Source organism: Microcaecilia unicolor, chromosome 3 (assembly GCF_901765095.1).
Source record: "Microcaecilia unicolor chromosome 3, aMicUni1.1, whole genome shotgun sequence".
Classification (NCBI taxonomy): Eukaryota; Metazoa; Chordata; class Amphibia; order Gymnophiona; family Siphonopidae; genus Microcaecilia; species Microcaecilia unicolor.
In genome coordinates, this window is record NC_044033.1 from 27,210,249 (window position 1) to 27,227,332 (window position 17,084).

General features: G+C 44.0%; 1 protein-coding gene across 1 annotated transcript in view; it reads right to left on the reverse strand.

The window, feature by feature from the left end:
• The window catches only part of THADA (THADA armadillo repeat containing), a 649,870-nt gene that overhangs the window by 556,684 nt on the left and 76,102 nt on the right, over positions 1-17,084 (reverse strand). The window contains 4 exon segments of the mRNA XM_030195792.1: positions 3,647-3,798; positions 9,015-9,138; positions 10,286-10,414; positions 14,219-14,374. Of these exon segments, the coding sequence (XP_030051652.1) occupies positions 3,647-3,798; positions 9,015-9,138; positions 10,286-10,414; positions 14,219-14,374 (561 nt within the window).

The window sequence follows — 17,084 nt, forward strand, 5'->3', positions numbered from 1 at the left end:
CAGGGTGTTCCAGTCTGGTGTGCTCCAGTCCAGTGTGTTCCGGTCCGGTGTGTGTTCCAGTCCTGTGTCCACCAGTCCGGGGGATTCCAGTCCATGTGTTCCGGTTCGCTGGGCAGTGCCTGCAGTCCCTGCCGGTGTGCTTACCCAGTGTTGGTTGGTGGGTTTTGCCTGCTGCTGTCGCTCCTCGTCAGCAGCCCAAGGGCTCACGTTTGCTTCAGAGCCCAGCCCCGCGGGCTCTGAACCTGAGAACCTGACAGGATGCTTGGAATGCCCTCCCGCGGGAGGTGGTGGAAATGAAAACGGTAACGGAATTCAAACACGTGTGGGACAAACATAAAGGAATCCTGTTCAGAAGGAATGGATCCTAAGGAGCTTAGCCGAGATTAGGTGGCAGAGCCGGTGGCGGGAGGCAGGGATAGTGCTGGGCAGACTTATACAGTCTGTGCCAGAGCCGGTGGTGGGAGGAGGGGCTGGTGGTTGGGAGGAGGGGATAGTGCTGGGCAGACTTATACGGTCTGTGCCCTGAAAAGGACAGGTACAAATCAAGGTAAGGTATACCCAAAAAGTAGCACATATGAGTTTATCTTGTTGGGCAGACTGGATGGACCATGCAGGTCTTTTTCTGCCGTCATCTGCTATGTTACTATGTACGTAACCCATTCATCTGGACTGGACTGGTATGGTATTACAAGGAAATTTACATACTCTCTGAACAACTGTAGAAGATGACTCATAACCCTGTAGATTACACACAACAGGAAAAGGTAACACGTATATCTAGAAAACAATGGACTGAAAAATATCTGAAAACTACTTCTATGATTAAACACGGTTTCTAGTCAGTCAGGACACATCCGTTTGCATCCATTTCAAATTAGAAAAACAAAGGGTTGCCTTGTGGCAGTGTTGTGTACTGCCATTCAGTGGAACCTGGGTTTCGTGAGTTGATCAGGTCTTCTGCACTCGGTTTGTGTCATGGTAGAAGATGCTACAAAGGGGGTGTTTACAACCCTTGGGATCACTTACTCAGCTGATCAATGAAACAAGGTTCTAGAGGAAGCCCTGCTGACTGGCTGCTGGCCTCAAGATCATTGCTAGTGACCAGACTAGGAACAAACAGGTGCAAGGGTGGAGGGAAAGGGAGGCAGCTATAAAAACAGGAGACAAAAAAATGTAAATGAAGGACAATGAAGCCAGGATCTCAGGTCTGTCATGAATATTCATTGTGGATATCCTGAAAACCTGACTGGCTGGGGTTTCCACCAGGTCAGGTTTGGGAACCACTGGCTTAATCAACTGAACTATTTACAGTTCCATATCACTCATGATTTTCTAAACTTCTGTCACATTCCCTCTCGATTATCTTTTCTCCAAGCTCAAAAGCCTTAACTGTTTAGTCTTTCTTCATATTGGAGTGCTCTGATCCTTTTATCATATTTGCTGCCCTTTTCTGAACTTTTTCCATGTTTGAAATGGGGTGCCTATCATACTCAAGGTGTTGTTGCATCAGGCATCTAAAGGAATGCCAATATTCTCAGTAGGGCTGTACCAAATATTCATATTCGATTTGGCCCTGAATACAATTATTCGTATTCAGCCAAATAATGATGTAAATTCGAATATGAATAATCTAGGGCTCTACTGTGCTAAATCCATCTGAAATAAACATTTCATCTCTAATTTCACGTTCCTTCTTTTATTATTTGTTATGTTAAAGCTCAATGGCCATTATTCGTTTTTGGTGTTTGTACTTGGCCAAATATCATCTTTCATTATTCGTATTCAGCCGAATAGTGAAATATGCTATTCGGTACAGCTCTAATTCTTAGTTTTGTTCTTCATTCCTTTCTGAGTAATCCTTAACATTCTATTTGCTGGAGGTTTAGGAACCGCTGATCTAAAAAGTATAGTAGAAAACACTGTCAGGCTCATTTTCGAAAGAGAAGGACGCCCATCTTTCGACACAAATCGGAAGATGGGCATCCTTCTCACTGGGTCGCCCAAATCGGTATAATCGAAAGCCGATTTTGGGCGTCCCCAACTGGTTTCCGTCGCAGGGACAACCAAAGTTCACGGGGGCGTGTCAGCAGTGTAGCAAAGGCGGGACGGGCGTGCCTAACACATGGACGTCCTCGACCCATAATGGAAAGGGGGAAGGGAAATGGGACTTGATATACCGCCTTTCTGAGATTTTTGCAACTACATTCAAAGCGGTTTACATATATTCAGGTACTTATTTTGTACCAGGGGCAATGGAGAGTTAAGTGACTTGCCCAGAGTCACAAGGAGCTGCAGTGGGAATTGAACTCAGCTCCCCAGGATCAAAGTCCACTGCACTAACCACTAGGCTACTCCTCCACACCAAAAAAAAGGGCATCCCTGACGAGCACTTAGATGACTTTCCCTGGACCTTTTTTTTTTTTTTACGACCAAGGCACAAAAAGGTGCCCAAACTAACCAGATGACCACCGGAGAGAATCGGGGATCACCTCCCCTTACTCCCCCAGTGGTCACTAATCCTCTCCCACCCTCAAAAAATAGCTTTAAAAATATTTTCTGCCAGCCTCAAATGTCATACTCAGGTACATCGCAGCAGTATGCAGGTCCCTGGAGCAGTTTTAGTGGGTGCTGTGCACTTCAAGCAGGCGGACCCAGGCCCATCCCCCTCCCCCCCACCTGTTACACTTGTGGTGGTAAATGTGAGCCCTCCAAAACCCACCACAAACCCACTGTACCCACATCTATGTGCCCCCCTTCACCCGTAAGGGCTATGGTAGTGGTGTACAGTTGGGGTTAGTGGGTTTTGGGGGGATTTGGGGGGCTCAGCACCCAAGGTAAGGGAGCTATGTACCTGGGAGCAATTTCTGAAGTCCACTGCAGTGCCCCCTAGGGTGCTCGGTTGGTGTCCTGGCATGTCAGGGGGACCAGTGCACTACGAATGCTGACTCCTCCCACGACCAAAGGGCTTGCACTTGGTCGTTTCTGAGATGGGCGTCCTTGGTTTCCATTATCGCCGAAAATCAGAAACTACCAAGTCTAGGGACGACCATCTCTAAGGACGACCTAAATTTAAGGATTTAGGCGTCCTCGACCGTATTATCGAAACGAAAGATGGACGTCCATCTTGTTTCGATAATACAGGTTTCCCCGCCCCTCCGTCAGGACGTTTTGCGAGGTCGTCCTCAGCAAAACTTGGGTGTCCCTTTCGATTATGCCCCTCTATAACAACCAATAACGGAAAGAAAGATGGCAGTAACACATTATAAAAGCTTAAAACATAATTATAAAAGACAATGAAGGATACAGCTCATAATTAAGGTGTGTAATTTGTTGCTGGATTAAGTAGTCAAAGTAACTCAACATAGTGAGGTTCAAAAGAAATTTGGGAAAAGTCCATTAAGAATTATCCAAGAAGACTTAAGAGAGCCATAGCTCATCCATGGACATGAGAAAACAGATCTACTTTTTGGGATTTGCTAGGTACTTGTGACTCAGACTGACCACTGACAGATTTTGGAAGCAGGGCTCAATGGACCTTGGTCTGACCCAGCTTTGCGTTTCTTATAAATAACTTCAGGTCCATGCTACTTTGTATTGATGTTGAGGTCACATACTACTGCCATTGCTTCCCCATGTAAAACAATACCTGTCGATATACTGTAGCATCCGGCAGCTTCCTTAGCAATTCAAATGCAAGAAGTTTCACTTCCTCAAAGCTATTGGTGAAACACTCTAGGAGCACTTGGACTTGGGCACCCGTAACTGCTTCTGCCAGCTGAAAAATCTGTTGGCCCAAACCTATTTTTAAGGGAGAGGAAAAGATTTTTTATAACCCAAGAATTTATATTATATATTTCTTGCTATAGGTCAACTGAAGTTCTTGGTCCATAGTTCTCACCTATCCAGTCCTTGACAGACAGATCTCATTGTCTTTAATCATTAAAGACTTATCTCTTTTATATCTTCATTCATACACAACAGAATAATCTCTGGGCAGTAGAGCAGCATTTCTTTAAAAAGAAATGAGCTGGATTTTCCCTGGTAGGGATGATTTCATAATAAGGCATCTATGAGCCTTATTATGAAATCCACAAAGGCACTTATTTTATGCTTACTTTATAAAGGCTCATCCAAATACCTCCTCTAATAAACAACTTCACATACCGCATATACTCGTGTATAAAAGTTGAGAAATTCTGTCTTCAAAATCCCATTAATAAACCAGGATCATCTTGTCCACGAGTCATTCTCATCAGTGCCATAGCAATCTTGCTACTGATAGCGTCATAGAAATACAAAAGACAGATGCTGGCTGTGCTCGTTGGGGGGCAGGAAGGAACCCCACTCTTTCCTGCCCGCTGCCGCTGCTACCACTTTTTCCAAATGGCCACTGAGACTTCAAGTGGTAATCTCATGAGACTGTCGCTGGAAGTCTCAGTGGCCATTTGGAAAAAGTGGCGGCATCGGACCACAGCAGTGGCAGCGGGCAGGAAAGAGTGGGGTTCTTTCTTGCCCTGAAGAGGTCCTCCCACGAAGCTCTTCTTACTCCTGCCTCATGGGTGAATGCAAGGACAGCTGACAAAAAATGTGAAGGGATGGCAGGGAGGGAGATGTTTAAAAAAAAAAAAAAAGTGGAAGTTAAATGGGTGTAGGGGGGAGACGACGACTAAAAAAAAAAGTAGCTGTAGGAGGGAGGGGAAGCAAAAAAAGGCGGATGCTGTGGGACAGAAGGGGACTATAAAAATGGGATGCTGTAGGGTGGAGGGGGCTGTAAAAAAAAGTGGTGGATGCTATGGGTGGAGGGAGGGCTGTAAACAAAAGTTGTATGCTATGTGTGGGTGGAGGGGAGGGGGCTATAAAGGTGGATGCTGTGTGTGGGTGCAGGGAGGGAGGATACAAAAAAAAAAAAGAATTCTGGGAAAAATATGGATGTATGTGTAACAGTGAGGGTGGCTGTAATAATATTGATTAAATTCTGGCTAATTAACTTGCAGAATTTTGAATTTTTTTGAGCAGAATTCCAGCAGGAATAAAATATGAAAAATAAATAATAAATAGTAGTAATAATCTGTTTGCTTTAGAGATGTTAACATAGGGCTACATTTACTACATGTGCTACCATGCTAGTGTGTGCTAATGCCATAAACGTACATTGGGCCTCTTTTACTAAACCACACAAGTGATTCCCACACGGCAAATGCGACGCAGCCCATTCAAAATAAACAGGCTGCAGCGCATTTGCTGCACCAGGAATTGCTAGAACGGTTTAGTAAAAGAGGCCCATTACTAGTAAACTAGTAAAAGAAGCCCGTTTCAGAGCAAATGAAACGGGCGCTAGCAAGGTTTTCGTCGCCAACACCCTCCTCCCTCCCTGGCCAACCCCTTCGTTGTTCTGGCATTGTTCTGCCCTCGAGGGCGGGGCCCGGAGCGATTTCCCACCCCCCCCCCCCGCCTCCCTCCCTCCCTGCCAACCCCTTTGTTGTTCTGCCATTGCTCCGCCCTCGAGGGCGGGGCCCGGAGCGATTTCCCACCCCTCCCTGCCTCCCTCCCTGCCAACCCCTTCGTTGTTCTGCCATTGCTCCGCCCTTGAGGGCGGGGCCCGGAGCGATTTCCCACCCCCCGCCTCCCTGCCTCCCTCCCTGCCAACCCCTTCGTTGTTCTGCCATTGCTCCGCCCTCAAGGGCGGGGCCAGGAGCAATTTGCCACCCACCCCCGCCTCCCTGCCTCCTTCCCTGCCAACCCCTTCGTTGTTCTGCCATTGCTCCGCCCTCGAGGGCGGGGCCCGGAGCGATTTTGGTGGCTTCACCACCACGAACCTTCGAACCTTTTTGAAGGAAGTCAGAGCTTGGCTTCACTGACGTCAGTGTCCTCAGAACGTTGAGGGTGAGTTTTATTATAGTAGATATTTCCCACCACAGAGCTAAAAAAAAAATTTGACCTGTGGTAAATAATGCGCATTAATGCTTGTTAACAGGAAAAAAGTTTTCATGGAAAGAGTGGGGTTTGCTTACAATGCTCTCCCGAAGACAGCAACAGAAAGATAAACGGTGAAGGACTTAAAAAAAAAAAAAAAAAGAGGATATCTAAAAAGGAAAGAGATGTTAATCAAGCACTGAAGGCTTCTGCTCAAAGTGGTAGTAACATGACTGTCAAAATGTTGGCCACCTTTAGATTCCTACTGTACCAAATTTGGAGGGTAATTCTGCATAGGTTCTCTCACTCCTAATATGTTTAATACCTGTATATTCCTTAGTCTTTCATGCAGCAACTTTAGTTCATGTTTATATCTAGTGAAAGATTATTAAACTGTAAGGAGCAACGCTGGATATATACTTTGGACACCTTCCCCAGGGGGTTTAAATAAGGAGCTTGATTAGGTTTCTTTTTTTTTTTTTTTTTTGTTTGTTACATTTGTACCCCGCGCTTTCCCACTCATGGCAGGCTCAATGCGGTAGGCAATGGAGGGTTAAGTGACTTGCCCAGAGTCACAAGGAGCTGCCTGTGCCGGGAATTGAACTCAGTTCCCCAGGACCAAAGTCCACCACCCTAACCACTAGGCTACTCCTCCACTGTTGGTACTATTGGAGATTCTACATGGAATGTTGCTATTCCACTAGCGAAGTCGGCCCTTGCGGATCACCAATGTGGCCGCGCAGGCTTCTGCTTCTGTGAGTCTGACGTCCTGCACGTACGTGCAGGATGTCAGACTCACAGAAACAGAAGCCTGCGCAGCCTTCTACATGGAATGTTGCTAGTGGAATAGCAACATTCCATGTAGAATCTCCAATAGTAGCAAGATTCCATGTAGAATCTCCAATAGTATCTATTTTATTTTTGTTACATTTGTACCCTGCGCTTTCCCACTCATGGCAGGCTCAATGCGGCTTACATGGGGCAATGGAGGGTTAAGTGACTTGCCCAGAGTCACAAGGAGCTGCCTATGCCAGGAATTGAACTCAGTTCCTCAGGACCAAAGTCCACCACCCTAACCACTAGGCCACTCCTCCACTTTGATGTGAACTGTTCTTTTGTCCCATTGGCTGTAGTTGAATGCAACCCAAGGTTTTGACTGCCCAGTGGGTACAAAATGGCCATTTGGCAAGTCCCATGCCCCTTTACCTACTCAAATGAAGGGGATCCTTTCTCTTCCAACTTTAACTATGTTCCATCTTATATTTCCATACCACTCAGACTTTTTAAGAGTCTTCTTATAAAAAGATTAAAACCAATCTCTGGCTGTTGATGCCAATCTTTCTAGGGAGCCACCCTGGTACAGATGGTGGGGAAGGTAGGCAGCTGTTATCATTGGGTTGTAATATCTGTCACTCCTTGGCAGTGACGTAGCCATGGGTGGGCTTGGGTGGGCTAAAGCCCATCCAATTAGGGCTCAGACCCACCCAAAATCTCATCTCCCTTAGTGTGGCTGGCAGGGATTCCCAAGCCCCGCCAGCCAAAGACCTCCTTCCTGCCAAACGAGTTTACTTCTTGGGCGGCCGCCAGCACTGTCCATGAGCCACTGCTGCCAGCCACAGACCCCTCTACCATGTGCATGCCCAGTTTTCACACATGCATGAAATTAAGCATAGGTGGAGGCTGGCATCTGGCAGTAGCGGTTCGGGGACAGTGTTGGCGGCCGCCCATGAAGTAAGCTCGTTTGGCAGGAAGGAGGTCTTCGGCTAGTGGGGTTGGGGATTCCCACCAACGCAGGTATTTCATTTAGTTTGGGAGGGAAGGGAGGCAGAAGTTACATTTGAGTTTTGCTTTGGGCGAGCAGCAGCAGACATGAAATTGTTGGCCCACCCACTTTGATATCGGGTCTGTCCTAAATCGGCTGTTTGGCTAAGCTACAGCTTCTTGGTTTACAAACAATAGTTATGGTGTTCTTCTGTTGTACATCTTTGTTTTTCTACTTTCCTATCATTATGGAGTTACTAGTAAAAAAGGCCCGTTTCTGATGCAAATGAATCGGGCGCTAGCAAGGTTTTTATCAGAGTGTGCACGTTTGAGAGACAGTGAATGTGCAAGTGTGTGTGTGACAGAGAGAGAGTGAGAGTCTCCCCCCTCCCCTCTCTCCCCCCTCTCCCCCCTCCCAGTTTCGGAGAGCAGTGTTTGGTAATTATACAGGATTCCTGCTGTGTTTTTCACTGTTTGTATTTGTCAGGATTCCTGCTGTGTTACAGAGAGAGGGAGGCTCAAGTTTCGGAGGGCAGTGTTTGGTAATTATACAGGATTCCTGCTATGTTTTCCTTCACTGTTTATATTTGTCAGGACTCAGGAGCTGTGTTACAGAAAGAGCGAGGGTGGGGCAGACACTCATGGGGAAACCGGATATCTACACCGCCTCACACTTCCGGCTGGAGGCTTCATTTAGAACGTTGGTGGTGCCTTTTATATATAGAGATTGTTCACACTCAAATCTTAATTTGTAGCCTACTGTTAACAGCTTTGTTGCTACAGTCAAAAGGTGGCATGGCAAATATAACAGAAATAAGCAAACCCAGATAGCTTCACCAATTATTACACAGTGTGCAAAAACCAAGCAGAGTTCAGTACATGTTATATAGTACAATGTTATTAAATACTTCTATCTGATTTACTGACTGCGGATTAGGTTTCACTATACATTATGACACTGAAGTACCTTTACTACTTTAATGTTAGACACTAATAATATCAAAGAACTGTAAATTTTTTATTTCATATTTTGAAAACCTACTCAAGCATGTTATATTCATTCTCACCTCTTCCTCTCTTACAACCCTGTTGAGGAACAGACTAGTCCACTAACCTCTGTGTTACACAATGCACCTGTGCTTGGCAAATCCAAAGGAAGCAGATATCAGCCTGTACATTCACTACTGTTACTTCACAACTACCTTATTATGCTACCACGAAATAAGCACCTTAATAGAACCCAACCATTCTGTAAACCTTCTTTCTCAGTTTGCCAGCAAGAGTGCAGGCAGCAACCCTAAGACATACACACAGATCATTTACCAGGTCAGATATCTCACCTTCTGCAACGGAAAATATTTCAGCTATTGACCCTAAAATGGTCAAGGCACAAAATCTGGTCGGGTGTGATGAGCCAGGAAACAGGGCTTCAAAAAGACTCTCACTGATAGACAACATGAAGGCCTACAATTTAGAAAAGACAGGCATAAAATACATAGTAAACATAGTAACATAGTAGATGACGGCAGAAAAAGACCTGCATGGTCCATCCAGTCTGCCCAACAAGATAAACTCATATGTGCTTTTTGTGTATACCTTACCTTGATTTGTACCTGTCTTTTTCAGGGCACAGACTGTGTAAGTCTGCCCAGCACTATCCCCGCTTCCCAACCACCAGCCCCGCTTCCCACCACCGGTTCTGGCACAGACCGTACAAGTCTGCCCAGCATTATCCCCGCCTCCCAACCACCAGTCCCACCTCCCACCACCGGCTCTGGCACAGACCATATAAGCCTGCCCAGCACTATCCCCGCCTCCCAACCACCAGTCCCACCTCCCACCACCGGCTCTGGCACAGACCATATAAGCCTGCCCAGCACTATCCCCGCCTCCCAACCACCAGTCCCACCTCCCACCACCGGCTCTGGCACAGACCGTATAAGTCTGCCCAGCACTATCCCCGCCTCCCAACCACCAGCCCCACCTCCCACCACCGGCTCTGGCACCCAATCTCGGCTAAGCTCCTTAGGATCCATTCCTTCTGTTGTAGATCATCTTTCTAACGCTCATATCCTGATAAATTCTTAAGGGCAGGAAGTTTAAAACCAAGGTGCACATTTCTAGTAACGGTCTGGCATAACCTGTACACAATACCACAATACAATACCACAATATCAGAAATGAAAAGGTTCCCTCTGCTCTAATAATGCTCCCTACATAGTCACAATTTCTATATATAAAAATCAGCTCTGATGAGCAGGAACGTAAAATGAACAACATAGAAGAGTGTAATCCAGGGGGAAAAAAAACTAAATTAAAATATAAAATTAAAAGCAAAAAAACATTTAGCATGTGAGCTGTCAAGCCTTCTATTACTTTCTACAGATTTCAGCACCAGCTCAATCTCTTACTTGATCATCACCATCCGGTCACTCTGCTTTTTATCCTCTTACTGAAGAAATATAATCAGTAGTTTCTTATCAGTCTTCTCTTTGAAGTAGGATATGGCTTTGTGTTAATAAATTTTATGCTGGCTCATTTGCCCCATGACAGCTATCTTCCCTCAAGTTCCCGCATGAAGCCCAGAGCTTGCTCACTGTGGTTTCCTCACCTTGTACTGCTGTAAAATCACAGAAGGATCCCAAACTACCAATTCACTATCATCAACAGCCCCCGGCTTGTTTTTGTTTTGTTCCAGTTTATATAGCACCTGAGAACTTTCTTGTATCCTGCAGAACAACTTCAAAAACAACCAAAAAAAGAATTAGCATGATAAACACTGTAATAAGTAAATAAAATTAACAAATGGTAAGTTTTTTTTTAATATAGATGTAAAATACGTTTTAGAACATATGTACAGGCCAAATTTCGGCACAGACAACTGTATCCAGCGCCAACTTCTAATAGCTGCCATAGTACTGCCATCACTGCCATGCCTCAGTCTGGCCTGGTGCTCCACCTCATCCTCTCACACATTTGCAGGACCTGTCCAGAGTACAAGAGTTTACAGGCTCCATGCTGAATGTCTGAAATGTGTTCACTGCCGCTGATACGCTGAGACCAGTAAGAGAGGAACGTAAAAGAGGATGCAGGGAGACGGTAGGATCAGGGGAGAGGGACAAAACACCTTCCTTTTTCTCCAGTTGCCAGAGGGCAGGATCAGATGGGGGAGAAAGGAACATTGCCAGAGGGCAGATCTAGGGTTGAGAAGTACGGATGGTTCTAGGGTTTTTGAGGTCCCCCCTACAACCTACAAATTGGTGCTCTCCTCCCTCTATCCCCCCCCCCCTCTTTGGTTACAAATCCCTTATTTTCTCTTCTCTTTCCTCCCTTCCCTCAGTCCAGCATTGCCCCTTCTCTCTTTTCCCCTTCCCTCCCACCCAACTGTCAAACATCACCCACTCTCTCCCCCAGTTCAGCATTGCCCCTCCTTCTCTTCCCCCCCTCCTAAGTCAGCTGTAGCAGAATGGTTGATAGGGCCTAACTCCACCTCGAACTCCTATCACTATTTTATTTTTTACTTTACACTTACGGAGTAATTTTATAAAGTCACTTTTGGGTGAATGTGGCTACAGCAAAAATTGTACCTATAAAGGAGACAAAGCTGTGAATAAAAACCTTTGTTAATTATTCACAGTCCTTCAAATTACACTCCTGAAGATGCTGAGAATGGCGAAACATGGTTCTGTGTAGAGCATAAAACGTAGTTATTTGAGCAATTGGACCCAGCTCTCGCCTTTCATGAGTGAACTACTCCAATTCCTGTTTGTGGATTTTGTGGTATGAGAACATGTTTTCATCAGGACAGTCACGATGTTTCATGTTTACTAATTTGAATACTCTGCATCAGAAAGACTTTTGGCAAGATTGATGCACATTTCTTTAAGTACTTATTTGGCTCAGACTTTGCAAAGATTTAATGGTTGGAATAGTGGAGCAGCATGCCTTTTTCATCAGGTAAGGGATTTTGATAGTAGTTGAGGAGATTGAGATGTGAACCACATATAAATAATAAAAGTGAAGCAAGTAATCATAATTATCTTTGTATTAGGTGAGGATTTTAGAATTATTTGTTAGAAGTTTAATTGTATTCATTAGGTAGTGGTCTTAATTATGATACTTGGAATCTTAGATACTTCCTGTGACTGGGATGTATCTATATGTGGATAGAGGCATCCTTTAAGTCCAGAGAACACAGGTCAATCTCCTTACTGAATCATGGGGAGTAGGGTAGCCAGGGAAACCATCTTGAACTTCTGCTTGGTCAGATACTTGTTCAGAGTTCTTAGATCAAGGATGGGATGAAATTCTTTCTTTTTTGGACCAGGCAGCACTTGGAATAAAATCCCTTTCCTTTTTCCCCAGGTGGAATGGGTTTGACCTCACTGGCCTGTAAAATGGAAGAGTTCCATTGTAAGCAATTCCTAGTGCTAAGAGCTTAATTTCGATGCTCTCAGTGGACAATTTGGAGGCAGTCTTTCCAAGTTAAGTGTGTAACTTATCCAGACTTTTCTGACAACCCACCGGTCTAAAGTTACAAGGGATCAGCTCTTATGGAAAAAATTCAGTCTACCTCCTACTGGAAGTTCATCAGGGATGGTCATGGAAATTGGGGCTAGGCTCTCCTGGAGTCAGTCAAAAGTTCATCCCTTGCTGTGACTGGGGAGCCAGTCAGAACTTGTGGCCCCTCTGCTGCTGATTGGTCTGGGAGAGTTGGGGGGTGAGGGTACCTACGTTGCTTCCCTCCACCAAAATACCTCCTGAATGTTGAGGCCAAACTAGGAGCAGGCCAGGATAGTGACTTAATGGTTTTGGAATGCTTTTTGATGACTGCCACCTCTTCTACTTTGTCACCAAAAAGGTGACAAGGACACATGCATACAGGTGAGCGACTTCCAAAGGTTTCTGGGGAGCATTTCCCACGCCAGGCTCCATCGGATGTCACCTATCAATACGAATACTATATCCTGCTTGTCCTCGGAAAGCCAAAATAAAACACATACAATAAAGTTTTTAATTTTAGGGATGAACAAAAAACATTGTCGAAATACTCAAAAGCTTAATTTCATTGACTAGGAGAATGTCTCCACAACAGAGCAAAAAAAACCCAAAAACAAATAAACCGAGATAATAAACAGAAAAGCATGCAGAGACCACTGTGCATAAGAAAAGCTGCACATGATTAGAACTTTACATTTAATTCTGAGCTGTGAGAGAGCTGTTCTGTCCAGGGGCGTATCTGCGTGGGTCCACAGGGGCCTGGGCCCCCGCAGATTTCGCCCTGGACCCCCCTACCATCGACCCTCTCCACCTCCCCCTCCCTCCCGCACGCCACCAACCCGTCGCCAATCTTTGCTGGCGGGGGACCCCAAGCCCCCACCAGCCGAAGTCCTCTCTTTCGTGCAGGATGCAAGTTGCAATGCTTCCTGTTCTTCTGAGTCTGACGTCCTGCACGTTGTCAGACTCAGAATTTGGAACTCAGTCTGACGTCCTGCGCGTTGTACGTACAGGACGTCAGACTCGGAAGAACAGGAAGCATTGCAACTTGCAGCCTGCATGGAAGAGAGGACCTCGGCTGGCAGGGGGTTGGGGTCCCCCGCCAGCAAAGGCAAGTGACAGCAGCGGGGGAGGGTTGGCGGCTGCGGGAGGGGGTGGAGAGTGTCATTGGTGGCGAGGGGGGGGGTCTGGCAGTGGCGGGAGGGTCCGGAAATGGCGAGGGGCATCGGTGGCGCCGGGGGGGGGGGCTAAAATGTGCCCCCTTCCTCTGGCTCTGGCCCCCCCTACCGCCAGAGTCCAGATACGCCACTGGTTCTGTCCTGTCCATGTGCAAAGATGTCACCCACTAATGTGCCTGACTCAATCTTGCTTATCAAATGGAAAATAATGGGTAGTTTCCAGTGCGACTCCTGTGTAGGGTACGACCATGAGAAGGCTGTTCTGCGCCAATTAGAGTGAATGTGGAGGAAAATAAGGAATAAGCATACTTGCAACAAATGTGGAAGTGGGACTAAAACCAACAGAAGGTTGTAACCTGAAGCAAAAAGACTGTCCATGTGTTTATATCCACACAATCAGGATCTGAAATAAGTGATGTGGAACTAAAAGTACCAGAAGTTAATTAGGGCCTAAATCAAGAAATATAACCATTATGAAAATAAGCGTAATATTGAACAGTCATGGTGTATGAAGTAATAAGCTACCAAAGGAATTCAGACGCAATCTTAAAAAACCCAATTAAGCAAACTATTGCAAGAAATGTAAAACTAAGACACTGGGAGAGGGGAATTTAGCTATAGTTAGAATGTGCTAATGCCATTACTGTGTTATTTACCAAAAGGCCATGCTGTAAGCACGTATTAATGGCGTTAGTGCATGCTTTGAGTAAATAATCCCCTAGATGTTTAATAACTGTCAGCCGCCATCCAGATGTAAGTTTCAGATGCCGACTTCCTTCTGAAAGCACAGCTTTACAAGACAACAGATTCCAAAAACCAAAAATTCACAGCCTTCATTCCACAATTTTTAATGCTTAACTCTGGCTTACCTTTTTCATTAGGCAACAGATTTGTTGTCTCACAGATGGAGACTGGCTGTTTAAGTTATATCTAATACAAAATTTAATCATTTCCATCTCCTCCATGGAAACCATTTCTGTGCTACGATGGCTTTCACAAAGCAAACCCAGCGCATCTATGCGGATCTAAAAGAAAAAGAAAACGGCCATGTAATGTGTGAATGCTTTACAAAAAAAAAAATACATGTAATTATAGATGTAATCATTAGTTTGGTTGAGATATAAAAACATCATCGTTATAAGCCAACAAGAGAGGAGCAGCTGAGCCTGTAGGACATTTTCATCATCGGCATCATTTACTTTATGCTTTTTCAACCGGGAAGTTCTAAACGTGTTATAACATATTGAAGATTATAACTGACAAAGAACACTAAAATACAATAAAAGAACAGTGCCTGTTACACACCTAATATAAGTATTAAATTAGGTACCAACAGGCCTTAATTCCCACTAATTTGCAGTTACGTGTGTAAGTGTACCTATCCCAGAAAAATTAGTGCTTAAGTTCAAAAGCTCATAACTGCAAAGGGGGCAGATCTGTCTTTTCATGATTTGTTGCTCTACAGTCCATTGTGGTTTTTACTATACTTAAAAATGTATTTAATATTTTATTTATTTGCTGCATTTGTATCCCACATTTTCCCACCTCTTTGCAGGCTCAATGTGGCTTACATTTTGCCGCCATGACAATCGTTATTAGTGGAATGAGAAGAACAAAGTATTATTTCAATTAAGGTACATAAGATTTCATGAAAATTAGAAATAAAGAAATAATACATTACAGATATGCAAAGAGTAGAATGACAATATGATTAAAGTAACCAATTTAAGGAATTCAGTGTTAATTAGTTCTAATACAGCTGTGAAATGAGTCTTTTATGAAGAATTCTTATTATAGGTCTAGTTGAATAAGTTCGTTTTCAGTGACCTCCTGAAAATTGTTAGATCGTGTGTTGTTTTCAAGGTATTCAGCAGTGCATTCCAACGCTGCACGCAGATGTAGGAGAAGCTGGATGCATATAATGATTGGTATTTGAGTCCCTTACAGTTAGGGTAATGGAGATTTAAGAAAGTACGTGAAGAACTTTTTGTATTTCTTGCTGGTAGGTCTATAAGGTCTGACATATAAGTCGGGGCCTCTCCGTGGATGATTTTATGAGCCAAGGTGCAAATTTTGAATGTAATTCGGTCTGTTAATGGAAGCCAATGTAATTTTTTCCTAAGAGGTTTAGCACTTTTGTATTTCGCCTTTCCAAATATGATCATTTATGTATCTATTTATGTGAATGGATGATCTATATATTTTTATGTTTGATAGTCACTAGAGGACTCTCCCTGTATATTTTGAAGTTATTTTGGGGTTTCTGTTAGTTTTTATAAAATTATCAAAGAAACTGTTTCTTTTTTTAAAATGAATTTGTGCATTAACATAGGGATGTTAGATCATTTTGTTTAAAAAAAAAAAGAGCATTTTTTAGGATATCGCCCAAAAAATGTCTTCCCCCCTCTCTTTTGTTGCATCATGTAATTCCAAAAAGTTTTACAATGATCTAGAATTGGTCATGTGACTTTGAACATGCATTTAAAGTGTTATCTGTAAATCAAGCTTGGTTGATGTCACAACATAAATTGAAACTGAGGGTGAGAGAAAAGGTGAGTGTTCCTGCAGGTTTTTTTTTCTACTTTTCTAGGGGTTTTTTTTCCTCCCCAAGTGACATATTTATGCTCTTAAATTGTTCTAACTTCTGTTATAGATTCTACCAAGTTGGAACTTGTAGCAACATTCATCTATGTATATTTCAAGTTTTTAAACTGTCCCTATGTTATTTTAACACGTCCTTATTTTTGTTTGTTTTAGTACATGTAGATTTTTAGTGTATATTGAGTCCTCCCCATTGTTTTATTTGATTGATGATTTTAACATTTTGTCTAGACTCAGATTTTGTTTTTATAGCTTTACCATAAATGATTTTATTAATACTGTTTTTGATCTTGTAGTACCATTGCCCCCGAAGCAGCCCTTGGTAGGGCGAAACCTGGCCATGTCGAGCATTTGTTTTGAATCCCTCATGTGCTGTTGTCAAATAAATCTATATCTCGGAATATTTCCTTGTTCTGGTTTGCTCTCTTCTTGCTGGTCTGGCATTTGTGGACTAGCTGTCTTTCTTCTGTATAAAAAGTTAGACAGGATTAGGGGTGATCTGGGCCATAAATCAAACAGATAGATGTAATATTCAGCTGCCAGCCATATAACTTGCACATGTAAGACTGAAAGCAGAAATAGCAGGGATATATACATAAGTCATATTCTGTGGTCTGAATGCAGTTAACATGCAGTAAGTGAAATGTTTCTGTGTTAACTCTATGGGAAGATGTATTGGCATGCCCCCAACTACTACTACTACTTAACATTTCTAGAGCGCTACTAGGGTTACGCAGCGCTGTACAAGTTAACAAAGAAGGACGGTCCATGCTCAAAGGAGCTTACAATCTAAAGAACGAAATGTCAAGTTGGGGCAGTCTAGATTTCCTGAGTAGAGGTGTAGAGGTTAGGTGCCGAAGGCGACATTGAAGAGGTGGGCTTTGAGCAATGATTTGAAGATGGGCAGGGAGGGGACCTGGCGTATGGCCTCAGGGAGTCCGTTCCACGCATGGGGTGAGGTGAGGCAGAAAGGGCGGAGCCTGGAGTTGGCGGTGGTGGAGAAGTCAATGCTGAGGCTTTGAGGTTACCATGCATTAGTTTTGGCCATTAACACACAGTAACTGCAACATTTTAATGCATTTTAGTAAAGGAGGCCCCAAGTGTGATAATATATCTGACGATTAGATGTCACGC